Genomic DNA, 16,408 nt, shown 5'->3' on the forward strand with positions numbered 1-16,408 from the left:
CAGGCTTGGATTATAACCCTTAGTTAAGACGAATGCCAAGTACATATGCCAATTGTTAATTTTTTATGAAATTGAACATAAAAAAGAAATTCCAGCTAAATCATATTCTTTCAGAATGAATGAGACATGATGAGACACGTTAATAAGATATGACATGCTTATCATCCATAATCAAAAACTTCAATTCCCTACCTGAAATTGGCTTGAAAAATGGTACAAAGTCTATAGCTCCTTTAAAGAATTTTAAGAAGCCTATATAAACCATTGAAAGGACTTATATATTAATAGATTTTATATTCAAAACTAATCTATGAAGCCCATTTCATTCAATTTAAAAGTTAGTCCTAATGTATTTGTGGTTGCTTTTACTTTGTTTTTTAAAAAGGGGTACTACTGTAATTTAAGACATCCTACAGATAGTATAGATTTGAAGGATTCTTTTCATATCTTGGATGCCTTAGGTAATTTCTTAAGAGCTTAAAATTATTATTTGTTCCTCCTTAATATGAAACTCTTGCAACATAGCTTTTGATCAGTAAATTAATGTTCCTTAGGCACTGTGAGGTGTATTAATGATGGAGCATGAACCCAGGTTAAAGTGTATAATTTGATTTTAACTACTAACAAGACAGTTAACAAGCACTATCTTAATCCACTGACAGCAAGAAATGCCTTTATCCTACTACTCCTGAGATTCTAAAGAGGGAAAAACTAATTTCACAATCTTTAAAAGAATCCATAGATAATTCTAAGAACTGCACATACTTAGGGTATTAGCAAAGATGTTTTCTTTTGTAAGGCATCAATAATTAAATTAATAAAATGCATATCTAACAAAAGATGGTTAACACTCAGTATCATAAAACCATTTATCTTTTCTTTTAAACTTCTCTAATTCCTGCTACTTTTGCCAACTTAACTAAGAAAAGAATGCCTCTTGACTAATCAACTATGGTTATAAAAAAACTAAGACATCTGAAACTATTAGGCACATCAAAGGTACAGTTTATGTAGTTCAAGGTTCCCTTCTTAAGGGGCAGATGAGTTACCTGGCACATTATACATGTGGAACTGTAATAAAGATCATCTACTAAATTCAACTTTCACATTTTTAGTCAAACTGAAAGACTTATAGTAAATATTCAAACATACCATATCTTCAGTTACAACTGAATAAGTATAACATTTTACCAGATAAAAAGCTGAAACTTAAGTATGAGAAACCTTCACACACTGTGCTTGTATTGGTCTCTTCTTTTTAGATGAAAGCCAGTCATCAATACTTTCAACACAGCAGTTTAGAAGATAAATGTCCAAAACAGGTGACTTGGTTATAGTCCATTATTTAGCAATTCAATGCCACTGGCATCATAATGCTGTGGAGAGCAAGTGTATCTCCATATTTTAGTCAGATTTGTCTTTCTTCTTTCCTGTTAAGGGCACTTTGTTTACAACAGCAGACCCAACAGCTGTAACTCCTCCAGCCACGGCAGACACACCCCCTTTCACCAGCCCTATTCCCATGGAAGGCACAGTTGTAACAGCTGTTTTGGTCACCTCCAGACTTTTGCCACCAATCCAAGCCACACCACCAATGGTGGCACCAACAGCTCCCTTTGTAACACTGAAGATACCCCCAGTCACACGGGACAACATGCCTGGCTGCTGCTGTGGGTGATCTTTCACTGAACCTAATGAAAGAAAATATCATGAGACAGTCAAATACAAGCCTTTAAAAGAGCAGTACAAATCATTAAGTAACCTAAGACTCCCTCACAATCAGGAGGTTGACTTGATAAGGCCAACCACACTGAAAGACAATGAAGAGCTTCCCTTAAGAGCACAGTTGTACCCATGTTTTTATAGTATTTTGGTCTAATGTTAATTCTTAGTATCTATGAGAAGCAATGCTTTAGACTAGACAATTATCACAATATAGAATCCTATTTTAAATGTTCCCTTCATTTACAGTTTTGCCATTAAAAAATAACTTTCATTTTATATGCTAAAAGGAACATGAAAAAATAAAAAGATAAATACATTTGGCCTTCATTTCTTTGATAGGATTCAATCAGTTATTACTGAAATAATCGTCTTCATAGAAAGCAGTGGTTCTCAAGGTATAGTATGGTAAGCCTGATGGTCCCTGAGACCTTTGGGGGAGGTCCACAAGGTAAAAACTGTTTTCATAATAATATTAAGATGTCACTTGCCTTTTCACTTTCATTCTGTCATGAGTCTACAGCAGTTTTCCAAAAGCTAGATGATGTGCAATTATACAACAGACTGAATGCAGAAGCAGCTGCAAGAATCACTAATCCAAACATTAAAGAGCTTTACAAAAATGTATAAACAGTATCACTCTGCTCACAAGTTTTCATTTTGAAAAAGTTACTTTTCATAAAAACATGTTAATCATTTAACATGTAATGGGTCTATTAATGAATACACCCACTGGGGTCTTTTAATGAATAAAATTAAATATTCAAGTTCTTATTGGTAATATAGTAAATACTAACAAAGACACAAGCTTTTTGGGGCCTCAGTTTTTGAGAATGTAAAAGCATCCTGAAACCAAAAAGCTTTAAAACCTGTTAAATAAATTTGGGTCTCTCCTCTATGTGTCCCTTAAAAATGTATTTAAAGAGGTAATACTGTGTGAAAACAGAAAAATTATTCATCATTTAAAATTACAGTAACTACCTAAAATCATTTTTATTCAGATGTAAGTAGGGTAGACAAATTACATCTATGGTTAATACTTAAATCACTGCCTAAGTAATTCTTATGGAAGAGAGCATGTGCTTTAAGCATCTACGTAACCTAAGGATTTAGACAGCAACAACACTTAAGCAATTGAGTTTTTTCTTTTCTAAATTTCAGAGAAAAATATTTGGTAAATTCATGCTTTAACCACTAAAAAAGTACAATTCCACACACAAAAAAGGTAATTCTTGGGTATATAGGTCCAACTAAGACCACCAAAGCTACTAGGTCCTAGCAGAGAAGGTAACATGGGGAAACTGACAATATTTGATGGAGAAAAAAAAAATTCTGAAAATTGAACCTCCCTAACACACAGGCACAATTATACCTTGAAATAGGTAAATTTTGGAGGTTTTACATGATATCACAAGTGGTAAATTTTTTTTTTTTTTTTTTTTTTTTTGAGACAGAGTCTCGCTTTGTTGCCCAGGCTAGAGTGAGTGCCGTGGCGTCAGCCTAGCTCACAGCAACCTCAAACTCCTGGGCTCGAGTGATCCTTCTGCCTCAGCCTCCCGGGTAGCTGGGACTACAGGCATGCGCCACCATGCCCGGCTAATTTTTTTTTTTTTTTATATATGTATCAGTTGGCCAATTAATTTCTTTCTATTTATAGTAGAGACGGGGTCTCGCTCTTGCTCAGGCTGGTTTTGAACTCCTGACCTTGAGCAATCCGCCCGCCTCGGCCTCCCAAGAGCTAGGATTACAGGCGTGAGCCACAGCGCCCGGCCTACAAGTGGTAAATTGATCAGTAAAAATAGTGCATAGATACAGCAATGGCTAAATCTCAAAAACCAAGTTTTTTTTTTTTGTTTTTTTGAGGCAGAGTCTTACTCTGTTGCCCAGGCTAGAGTGCTGTGGCATCAGCGTAGCTCACAGCAACCTCAAACTCCTGGGCTCAAGCAGTCCTTCTAACTCCTGGCATGTGCCACCATGCCCAGCTAATTTTTTCTATGTATTTTTAGTTGGCCAATTAGTTTCTTTCTATTTTTAGTAGAGACAGGGTCTTGCTCTTGCTCAGGCTGGTTTCGAACTCCTGACCTTGAGTGATCCACCTGACTCGGCCTCCCAGAGTGCTAGGATTACAGGCTCATGTGAGCCAACGCACCCAGCCTAAAAACCAAGATTTTTTTATTAAAACTAAGCATTGTTAATATAAATTTTTAAAGGGCTAAAATAAAAGACTTAATATAGATGGGCATTTGAATATTATTAATTATAAAATTACAATGGATATGATGGTATATGGAGGTAATTAAAAAAAATTATGATGGAAATGATTACCTAATTGGTAATTCTTTTGTAATCGAGGTCAACATCAGAAGGAAAAGAGGCAAAATCCTGATTTCAGGATAAAACAGATTACTGTCCCTTACTATGCCAAATTTGGTACCTATGCATTTAATGAAGGTAAATAATTTTTCCTTATCAAATAAATATTAATGCAGTTGATCTCTTTAATTACAGTGTATTCTTAATTACCACCATATAAATTATCTGCTTTACAGATTATTCTTATTTAGCAGTTGGTATAGAAAGACATGCCTTAGGCTCTATTCTCTTCTTTGGTAATCATGCTCTTGAATGGCCTTTGTTTATCCCTTTCCTAATTTTTTTCTCACAAAGTCCTTGTTAACTTTCTCATTGAGCCCCACCTTTTCTTTTCAAAACTCCACAACTCTAGTCCTAAAAAGTAAAGCAAGGAAAAGAGCTGAGCTAATAAATTTCCAGGCTATTCCTCCACTAAACTAGACTAAACTAATCAGCTGGTTCTTCCACCTTCTTTTAGGTGTTTTTTTTTTTAAGACAGAGTTTCACTTTGTTGCCCAGGCTAGAGTGAGTGTCGTGGCATCAGCCTAGCTCACAGCAACCTCAAACTCCTGGGCTCACGCGAATCTTCTGCCTCAGCCTCCAGAAGAGCTGGGACTACAGGCATACACCACCATGCCCGGCTAATTTTTTGTATATATATTTTTAGTTGGTCAATTAATTTCTTTCTATTTTTATTAGAGACAGGGTCTCGCTCAGGCTGGTTTTGAACTCCTGACCTCGAAGAACAATCTGCCCGCCTTGGCCTCCCAGAGTGCTAGGATTACAGGCGTTAGCCACCACGCCCAGCCTTTTAGGCTTAAGTATAAGCTTTTCAATGTTATTTTCCTAGCAATTTTATTTCTGCCTACCAATATTAGAAGAAACTTTTTAACAGAACTGGGAAGAAAATACAGTAACTAGAGTCACAATCTCCAGAACTGGCTATCAACATGGAATTCTCCAAGATCACCATTTGGATTAATTTTAATAATAGTCAGTACCAAAACCATAAATTTAAAATGCCTGTGGTCATTTTCTGTATGTTGTCAGGACATTCAGGTGTGTAGTTTTTGAAGTAAAGGTAAGAATAAAATGATTTATGATGTCACAATTTTCTAACTAAAAGACAGTTATGACTTAGACAAATTAAGCAGACCCCAAGACCATGTAATAATGTAGGAAGAAAGAGCTACCAACTGTAATAAATAATAGGAGTTTAACAATAAATCTCAAAAGCCTCTTGAATTAGGCTGATTTTTCTGTGTGCCGACATTAAAACTAAATGTAGTCAGACAATCCCAGTACTTTAGGAGGATTAGGTGGGTGGGTTGCTTAAGGCCAGGAGGTTAAAAGACCAGCACGGGCAACATCTGGAGACCATCTCTACAACAAATTTAAAAATTAGCCAGGCATGGTAGCTAGCACACACCTGTATTCCCAGCTACTTGGGAGGCTGTGGCAGGAGGACTGCTTGAGCCCAGGAGTTCAAAGTTACAGTGAGCTATGATCAGGCCACTGTATTCCAGCCTGGGTGACAGAGCAAGACTGTCTCTTAAAAACAAAAAACAACTACACATAGTCCATCCTTCCTCCATATCTACCCTTACCTTTACAAATGAAAAGATACCTTTATTTGGAAAATGGTCTTAAAAGAAAAAAAAGAACACCAGGAAAACAGACCTTATATAATAAAATTGTGTCCCCATTCACCAATATCTATACTTGCTTGCCTTTTTTTTTTTTTTTTTGAGACAGAGACTTGCTCAGTCACCCGGGCTAGAGTGCAGTGGTGTCATCGTCGCTCACTGCAATCTCAAACTCTTAGGCTCAAGGGGATCATCCTGCCTCAGCCTCCCAAGTAGCTGGGACTACAGGCGCATGCCATCATGCCTGGCTAATTTTTCTGTTTTTTGCAGAGACAGAGTTTTGCTCTTGCTCAGGCTGTTCTCGGAGTCCTTACCTCAAGTGATCTTCCCACCTTGGCCTCTCTGTTTTCTTATTTGAAACTAAAAATGTTTATCTTCACTTATTTTGGAATATTTACTGACAAGGTAAATGGGTTATGTTTCTTTAAATTTAATAAAAACAATCACAGCTTTAATTCATCAGGATAATTTGTCCCTTCTTAGTGTTATAGATGTGTACTTACCTTCTGGTGGTTCATCACTAAGGTATGATGGGATTTCTTGTTGATTTTTATCTGCCTGATTCATGATCTCCTAAAAAAAAATCATACAGACACATTTCATTTTAACCTTAACATATGAGACCACCTCTTATCACATGCTAAATTAAGACTTAATCAACTTGATTCAGATAAACATGTTAAAACACATTATCATAAGACTACTTCATCTTATCTCCTACTTCAAATAGGAGCGGTTAAGAAATACTTTAAATTACACCAGTATACTGTAAATCTTATCTAAGAGTGGCAGTCATAATATACAAGCTTTCCTACATTGTTACTGTGGTAACAACTTAAACCTGAAAATTACTAACTGAAAGAGACCTGGAAGGTGGAAGTTAGTAGACAAGTCTTAAATGTTTCCTCATACAGAATACTGGTTAATTTAATTGCAATTTATTTCACAGGCTTAAAACTTATACCATAATAAAAATGTGTTCCATCTGAAAAAGTTCTTTAAAAATAAAATGACATCCCTGTATTATAAAGATGACATTACCAATCTGAATCAGTAAAGAATAGATTTTGATGACTTTATTATTCTTAGAGCTATGAATAGCAGTAGTAACAGAATACAACATCTATAAAAAATATATAGATATAATTCTGTGATTACCTCTAAGTTAAAGTAAGAAATAAATACGTAAAATAAGCTATGCTGGGGTAAAGAAAACATGATTAGGCTAGGTGAAGTGGCTCATGCCCATAATCCCAGCATTTTGGGAGGTCAAAGTAGGAGGCCAGGGGCTCAAGACCAGCCTGGTCATCATAGCAAGACCCCATCTCTACTAAAAAAAATTAGCTGGGTGTGGTGGTGCATGCATGTAGTTCTAGCTATGCAGGAGGCTGAGATGGGAGGATTGCTTGAGCCCAGAAGTTTGAGGCTGCAGTGAGCTATGGATCGAACCACTGTACTCTAGCCTGGGCAATAGAGCAAGACTCTGTCTCTAAAAGAAAGAAAGAAACCATGATTAAACTTTCTTTTCCCAATTTCCTTTACTGTTGTATCTTAAAATATTTCCTTTTAAAATTCATTTAACTAAGTAAAGAACAGGACAGGTAAAAGATTGGTCTAAAAGTGTACTTTATGATATACTGTCATGCTTGGTGAGAAAATTAGGGTTGTGATTCCAGTAGTCAACTGAGTATTTCCTGGTCATACATCCTTGGAGCCTATATTATCGTGTTTCTACGTATACAAGAGATAGTTAAAAGGATATTGTGAAAACAATGTACTTCAATACATTAACTAACAAATGTTGATTGAGGACCTACTCTAGAGCAGGCAATGTCTTAGGAGCATGGGATATAGCAGTGATCAGTAAAGAGCAACAAAATCCCTGCCATCATGAAATGGACACTTTAGTGGGGGAAAACAATAAATAAAATATACAAAGACTGTACTATATGTCAGATGATATTAAATGCTATGAAAAAAAGAGACGGAGAGGGAGAGAATGTGATATTTTAAATAGGACAGTAGTCTGTGAAGGCTTCCTTGCCTTCATGACATCTAAAAGGAGGTAAGGATATGAAACATTTAGGTGAAGAGTACTCAAGGCAGAAGCTTAGCTGGAGGAATAAGAAAGAACAGCCAGTAAAGTGTATCAAGGGCCACATCAAAGGGCAGTAGAAGAGGAAGTCAAACTGAGAGGTCTGGATCGCATAGGCCCTTGCAGGCAATGATGGTGACTGGCTTTTAATTCTGAGTGAGATGGGAAGACCGTGAAGGGGAACTGAACAAAGGAGTGAGGTGTTCTGATTCACATTTTAAAAAGATCATTACGGCTGCTGTGGGGGAAACAAACAATAGGAGAACAAGACCAGAGGCAGAAAGACCTGTTAAGAGACTACTTCAATAATCCAGGCCAAAAAAAATGCTGGGAGCTTGGAGGATGGTGGGAGAGGCAGTGGTTGTGAGAAGTTGGGATTTTCAAAGGTAATTTTAACTTCATGCAATTCACCCTGCTATGCCTTTAAAACCTAAATCCTGTGTAAGATGAGACTTCACTGCACCCCACGGAGTCCAGCAGCACATGTCATGTGTTTCATAAATATCTTTTAATGGCCCTGTTGAACATCCTGACTCAGGCCACTTACCAACAGCATCTAATCTTATCCTGGTTTGGTTTGTGCACATCATCCCACACATACTTAAGATTTAAAAAGTATAGTAAAGCTATGTAATCTCTTACAGAAAGACCAAAAAGAGGTTCCTGACTGATTTGCCTTAATTTTAAAATTCCCCAAACTGGTTACATTTATGTCCATTCATATTTATATTTTCTTCGCTATATCATCATTATATGATCATAACAAATCATACAGTATAGTAGTTAAGGCTCTGGGATCAGACAGCCTGAATGTGAATCTCAACTTGACCACAAACTGTAAGCCAGAAAGCAAGTAACTTTATTAGATCCTTGTTGTTTAGATTTAAAATAGAAATAAAAGATAGTCTAGCACTAACCCTAAAATGAGAATACTATTTAACAAATTCCAAAACAAAACATGCAGAAATTGCTGGCAGAATATGTGTGTCCTTTCTAAGTAATATGACTATTTTGATGCCACTTTCTTCCCCATTGAATAGTTAATTTCAGGACAGACACCTTTGTCTAGTAATCCAGGTATCTATATATCATACACACAAATCCAAGACATCTGACAGGCAACTATCAGCAGGAGCCATGATACCCTATATCATGGGGAAATTATATGTACTTTCATCTTATACATTTTAGCTAGAGATTAAAAATAGGTGTGACTATGATAGTAACTGCATACATTTCAAAACTGACTTTCTGGTCCCTACCCAACAAATCCCTACTAACAGTCTTACCTTTTCCTCCTAATACAGAATCCCCTTTTAAAAATTCTTTTTCTACATTCTATCTATCTTGTAACTAGAAAAAGACCACTATTTAAAAAATTAGCACTGCTTTATACTGTGATAGCATAAAGATATATGCAAATTAATATACACAATATGAACTGACTTCATCCTTCTGTGGGCAGGCAATGAGGAGCCATGAGCAGAGTAATACTGTCAGATCTGTGCTTTAAAAAGCTAACTGAAGCAAGAACAGATGGAAGGACAGAGAGATTAAATACAGTAAATGGCTACTATAATAGTCCAGTGAGACAAAATAACAATCTAAACTCTGACAGCTTTTCCTATCTAAATAAATGCTTGGGCCAAAAACCTAGGGTCACCCACGACTTCCTCTTTTTTTACATTCCCATCTAATCATCAGTAAATTCTGTTGCCTAAACAAATCTAGAATACAACCACTTTTCATCACCACTACTATTACCACTTTAGTCTAAACCATCATAATCTCTTATTTGTACTACTGCAAAATCTCTAATCTGGTCTCTGAGCCTTCCACCTTTGCTCTTCCTTCAGTCCAGCCATGTCATACTCTGCTTAAAACACTTCAACTCCTTCCTATTTTGTTCACACTAAAATCCAGAGTCCTAACACCTTGGTCTTTGAAGCCATACATCTAACCTCCATTTCCACTCTAATATTGTCTCCTACCATTCTTGCTCATTCCACTGCAGTAACAGTTCCTTGTTTATCTTTTCTGAAAGGCTCTTACCCAAGATATATATGGCTTGCTTCCTTACTTCATTCAGATACTTGCACAAATATCCTCTTATTGAAAACCATTGCTGACCACCTCATAACAGATGAGCATCCTCTACTCCTCTCCCTACCATTTTCACCTAATCCTTCTCTATTTCCTTCATAACTCTTATTGTCACTTGATATATATACATCTGTTTACTTTGTGTCTCTCCCAATTAGAATGTGAACAAGGGCTTGGTTTTGTTCACTACGGTATCCCCAGAGCCTTAATCAGTGTCAAATGCATGGTGGATACTCAAATAGTTGAATTTTTCATATTAAATAGAATATAATTTGAGTATTATGTGAGATGAAAGGAAAAATCTAGGCTGTTAAGACTTCTAGTGTAAGCAACTAAGTAGAAAGAGATGATGATGAAGACAGGGAACTGAGAAGAGAAACTTCTTTTGAGAAAAGATGAAGGACTTGTTTTTGAACAATCTCTATCTGAAATGCCTTCGGGTCATCCATGGGAATGTTCAGCAGGCAACTGGATAGAAGGGGCCAGAGACTCAGGATGTATGAGTTAGAGCTGAGGTTCTGAGAGTAGTTTAAAGTGATAGCTGAAGCTGTGGGCAGTGGGTGCTATGATCAAGGAGAAGTAGACTGATAACCTTAACTAGACAACACACCTGAAAATGAAGAGTCAAATGAATACAGATTTATAGAAGGCAAGAGAGGACTTTATAAGCTTCCAAAAGATATACACAATGCAGACATTAAAATAATTTATGATGATCAAATACTACAGGAAAATAACTAATGTTATATTTAGAGGATATAAATATAAGCATGTATCATATGATCCAGTTTTTTTCTAATGGATACGAAATGACTAGAAGGAAACATACCAAAGTGTTAACAAAGATTGCCACTGGGGGTAGAAATTTATATAACATTTTACACATATGTATATATGCATTATATATTATGGTATATATAGCATTTATATATTTATATTATTGATAATATTTCATATATACATACATATATGTAATTAATATCTGTATTTTAATTTTCTACCACAAACATGGATGGCTTTTGTAATTGAAGAATATACATTTTTAAGTCTTGGAAATCAGTGATATTCATAAATGGTATTTTTAAAGATTACGTAGTTCATCTATTCCTACTTATTCTTAGATTTTATCCACAGATAAAGTTGATCATCTAAAAAACAATGTACTTGAGTCACATAATGCTTTAAGAAAATGACATCACTGAATTCTGTTTATAGTTATGTACTTGGTAAGGAAACCTTGACGAACAGCCTTATGCAGGCTGTTACTCCATTAACTATACAATATTGTTAAGGATATTACCCACTACATCCATCACTTGATAGTTCTGACATGGAACTTCACATAAGAAATTTCTTTAAAGGTAATTATTCAGAAAATGTCTTGTTTCTCTCAAATATTTAACATGTTTTAAGATCCATGTATTTTTCTCTTTAAAAGATAACAAAAGTGTGATGTATCCTTTCTACCCTTGGCTTCCAGGAAGCTTATAGCTAAAATCCTAGCTCAGCCAGGTAGGCCCCTATCGCCCATGTAATTGTGTCCTATCCTTCACACACACCCGCCTCAAGACTTCCACTTTGGTTGCTATTTTTCCCTGCTTTGAAATTTAAATATCTTACTTACATTTTTACCATTTTGTTAGTACATGTTTTTGTTGTAAGCTGCCACATAGTATTTGTGAAATAAGTAGGATAAAAAGAAAGTTTTCTATGCACATTAACTCTAAGCATCACAAGAAATGATGCATACCAATATATGGCTCAAAATTTGATTAAAAAAGAGAAAACTCTAGCTAGAGTCATTCTTTTGAAATGTAGCTTTTTAAAAGTAGGCAGTGGTATGCCAGGGACTTCAAGAAACCACAGGAAAGCAGTGATGCACACATTTTACTCTAAAGTAATTTAAAATACTGTTTTATTTTTAAATGCATACACATTAAAAAGTAAAATGAAAAGTGCTTGGATATTTTTTAAAAATAACTAGACTTTCAAGAAATTTCATTCTTGCCTGGGGTTGCTTCAAGATGTACTCTCAGACTTACCAGCTTTCCCTGGCCAGCCCAACCAAACTCCCACTCCCACCATCAGTTCATTCTGCCCTTACATTAGGAGTATTTTTGTAGAAGAGTCTGAAATGTAGAAAGCTAGATATTTTCATATAGAAATATTCAGTTATTATAGAGAAGTGTTCATTTAAAATTATTAACAGTAGTTACCAATAGGATTATCAATAAACAACAAAATAGCAAATCTGGAGTCCTGCCAGGGCAGGCATGTCTACGTAGGAGGCTAGAAGGCCTTCAAAGTCCAGGTAGATTGTTTTTTGTTTTATTTTAATGTTTAGGTTTCTTGTATATCAACTGTCTTATACAGTATTAAAATTCCTCTAGAACTCTTAGGGTAGTAAGAATTGTGTAAAAGCCACAAGCACATGAGATTTTTTTCTCCTGATTTCCTAATTTGATCATAAGTTACCTGAGTTACTTTATAAAGGTACTTGCTAAAAATCCTTAACTATCTGTAGTGCCATCTTCACATAAACCATTCCTAACCTTTACACACATATATGTGCCAAACTCTAAGTGATATTGCCACTTTATGGATATTACCACTAAGGAGAAATACTTTTTATATTACCATCCTACTCATTATCACCATTGCAGGAGACCTGTTTCTCTTAAATTGGGAATTGTGAAGACAAATTTACACCCCTAATCTCCTAAACTGCTCAAGGTAAATAATCTAACATAATTTAAAAGTATGTAAATAGAGGCCCAGCAGAGCAGTGGCTCACACCTATAATCCTATCACTCTGGGAGACAAAGGCAGGAGGATCACTTGAGCTCAGGAATTCAAGACCAGCCTTAGCAAAAGCAAGACCCCATCTCTACTGAAAAATAGAAAAATTAGCCAGGCATGGTGGCGCATGCCTGTAGTCCTACCTATTTGGGAGGCTGAGGCGGGATTGCTTGAGCCCAGGAGTTTGAGGTTGCAGTGAGCTGACACCACTGCACTCTAGTTGAGGTGACAGTGAAAGACTGTCTCAAAAAAAGGAAAAATATATATACATATATATATATATATATATATATATATATATATGTAGAGACAAGTACCAACTGACAATAAAAGTTTCAAAATGACCATTTAAAAATGTTACCCTTAAATGATACAGTAAACAAAATTATTAAATTCTATACAAACCCTCTGCCCTAAACTCACTGAGTCATTATATACTTGGGCCCTACTATGTGCCAGGCACCATTATCCACTTAAGATTTCAGTGTGATTAAGCACACACAGGCACTACTCTAAACCAGATTTTACAATCCAGCGGGAATACATTTTTCTAGCACTTACCAATTTAGTGAATCATTCATTCAAGAAACAAAATATATCTGTTCTCTGGAGCTCACAATGCAAACAAGTTTCTATTTAAAAACATACTTTCCTAAGAAAGGCAGTAATTACAGACAACAGCTTATTCTATGGACATAAATCAGTTCTACCTTTTGGTTCTGATATGTGAACAAATTATTACAGTATCAACTAAAACTCATAAGTGGGTTCTTAAGAAATTGCAAAATGTGAAGACTTCTTTGCTATAGACTGTTCATCATGACTACAAACTCATCAGCAGTTACTTTAAGCACTACGTGGGGAGAATAATTCTTGTCCAGTACAATGGTATCATAGATGTGGCAGCTGGCAAATATATTGAGCAAGGATTAATAACACCACAATTCCCTAGAGGGCAATTTATTCCAATAATAGAAATAAGTAAACAAATGCTCTTGGGAATCTTTTTTCTTTTTAAAGGAAAACAGATGAATCAATGTGGTTTGGGGTTTCAGTAACATTTTATATATAAAATTTTTATTCATAATGAAAACAAAGTCTGAAAACAGTACACAAATTTGCTTCTGGGCTTCTCGTATGTACCAAAGGAAGTTAAGTAACACTAACATGTGTATATAAAGCCTAACTATAAAATACACTGCACAACAGTTTACCTTCAAAGCTGCTTCAAAATACCTGTTACTAAACCTAAGTGCCGATTTCCTTATAGAATAAAAAAGATCTAAAACAAATCAGCTAAATACTTATACATATTCTATCTATAGAAACTTTGCCACATCCTCACTCCCATGTTTGAGCTTCTTTGCCAAATAACTGCAAATATAAATATATTTATACGAGCTTTAGTACATATACACCAACAAGCAGTGTACATTAAAACACCAGCTTACTGTTTTTAGGCTTCTCTAGTTAACTAACTATCCTGAACAGGCTGCTTTTAAAGATGGCCCCTGCCCATTAAACCAACAGCAAATAAACTACAAGAAATGCACTGAATCTGACAAGGAAGAAAAAATAATCTGCTGGTAAAACTTAGAAGTGTATATCTAGTGACAAGTAACAAATGACTGTCAAAATGGCAATCTTTAAGTGTTGTCCTTAAACATTAAGCAGAATTACAGTACTCTATCCAACCAGAGAACTAGTATACCAGTCATCTTCATTCACTACATTATACCTCATTAGTTCAACAGATACTAATATTTGCATCCCTACTATAAGTCAAAGTCTCTGTTAGGCACTGAGGCATCACTGTGAACAAGCATACAAAAGACCTACCCTCAAGGTGTTTATAATCCAGTGAGATATTTTCAGGAAGTAGGAAAAGAACAAATAATGACTGAAACAAAGAAAGGTAAAGATTTTCCTGGAGTTTTAAAAAATCAAATGTGCACACACACACAGAGATCTGCATTTTTATTTGTCTAATATAGCAACTACAACATTTCTAATGATGTTTTCTATATATGGACAAATTCTTACTGAACTTGGTTTCTGGTACATCTGTTATAACAAAGACTAAAGAAATGAAAATGGAAAAAGGTTTATTAAAGGTTACTTCATCCCTTCTTTTTAAAGAGTAGGCATGAGCATATACACACATTTACCTGTTGGTGTGATATCAATATTCGTGGGAAGCCCTCGAGAGCATCCACACACGTAGAAGTTTTAAAGGTTAAACAATAGCATACAGCAAATAATTACCGATGGTAAATATTTTCCTTTGGAATTAGCACAGTGTTCACAAGGGCACAATAGTCAAATAAGAACTCGCCTCTTTCTCTAGGTGTTTCTAAACCCTTCCCAGCGGCCCCTTCTCTACCCACTGATCCCTTTAGGTACTAGCAAGTTTTTTTTTTCTTCTTTCTTTAGCAGAGGGAGTGACGTGGCAGGCGGCAGAAAATGACCCTGTAGGCGCCGTGGCTAGGGCTGAGCTTGGCACCTCCTCCCTCCGCTCCACGTTGTACACCCAGCATACCCCAACTCCCGTAGGGTTCCAGAATTTCTATGTAAGAAGGGTTTGGGAGAGGCGATCTGATTGGAAGTGTGAGCTAGGGGATGTCTTGAAGCTGCGTTGTACAGCAAGCACAGTTTTTGTTTAGACTGGGAAGGCAGTGACAGCAGGGATGGGTAGGTACTCCAGGGCTCTCAGTCATTCCTTGGTGCCACCAGCGCCCCTCTCCACTCCCACACTTTTCAGGTTTAGGTTAGAGTTGGGGGTAGAGCCTTCCTATCTAGGAATGCACTGGGATGCCCACTGGGGGCTAAGTCTTGTGTGCCTGAACCCAAAAGGGAGGTTTATCAACAGGTCAAGAGTTAGTGGGGCGAGGATGCCCAGCACACAAGCCCCTCTGCCGCATCCCTCTCCCAGGCTGCTGACGCCCGCCCACCCCCCACCTCCACCTCCACCGCCACCCACAGCCTGACACCCAGGATGCTAAGAATCAGGCGGAGGTCCCCAGTCTCCAGCCGTGGAGAGGGAGACAGCGACGTATAAGGAGGAGTAACCCCACAAGCGAAACACCATCCGCCCCCAACTTCATTGTGCCCCTCCCTGCGCTCAGTACCCCCGAAAGGCCCCGCTTAGGGCAGCCAGGCCCGGGGAGGTGGGAGGTGAGGTGCGGAAGAGCTAACGGAAGACGGCGAGCGAGGAGGGCAGGAAGCTGGGACTGCGCCCCCTGCCCTCCCAGCCGACTTACTCACCGCCGGGGTCAGGGGCCGGCGGCTGGGGCCGGGCGGAGGGAGTGGGCAGCACCGAGGCGGGCTGAGGCGGCAGGGACAGCCGGCACACCCCGGGGCAGTTGCGGGCTCCGGAGGTGTCCCCTCAGGCTGTGGAGCCAGAAGACACGGTAAGTGGCGGCGGCCTCTGGCTGCGGACGTGGCGCCCGACGCGACCCACCCCCTCCGCCGCCTCCCCAGCTCCCGCCTCCTCCCGCGGCTCCGGCTCCGACGCGCACGCGCGCTCGCATACCTCAGGCCCCTCCCGCACCCACCGAGCACACGCCCACCCGTTTCTCGAACTGCCCAGCCCTCCCAGCAGCCCCCAGCCGGCCACGTCCCGACGTGCGCACGCGCGACGTGCCGAGGCCTGCTCCCGCCCCTTCGCCCCCTGGGTACCTCCGTGAGAACC

At 37.9% G+C, this 16,408-nt stretch overlaps 1 protein-coding gene across 2 annotated transcripts; it reads right to left on the reverse strand.

Moving 5' to 3' along the window:
• Window positions 1–984: 984 nt before the first annotated feature.
• Window positions 985–16,269, reverse strand: TMEM263 (transmembrane protein 263). 2 transcript variants are annotated; one of them, XM_020287875.2, is made up of 3 exons: window positions 16,250–16,269; window positions 6,224–6,293; window positions 985–1,691 (listed from the first exon to the last, which is right to left on the reverse strand). In XM_020287875.2, the coding sequence occupies exons 2-3, from the start codon at window positions 6,285–6,287 to the stop codon at window positions 1,405–1,407; spliced, it is 351 nt and encodes a 116-aa protein (XP_020143464.2). In that variant the 5' UTR covers window positions 6,288–6,293; window positions 16,250–16,269; the 3' UTR covers window positions 985–1,404. The 2 variants fall into 2 exon arrangements, with proteins under 2 accessions (XP_020143464.2, XP_012628231.2); XM_012772777.3 differs by lacking the exon at window positions 16,250–16,269 and adding an exon at window positions 15,982–16,240.
• Between the last annotated feature and the right edge of the window lie 139 nt (window positions 16,270–16,408).

This window comes from Microcebus murinus, chromosome 10, assembly GCF_040939455.1.
Source record: "Microcebus murinus isolate Inina chromosome 10, M.murinus_Inina_mat1.0, whole genome shotgun sequence".
NCBI classification, from domain to species: domain Eukaryota; kingdom Metazoa; phylum Chordata; class Mammalia; order Primates; family Cheirogaleidae; genus Microcebus; species Microcebus murinus.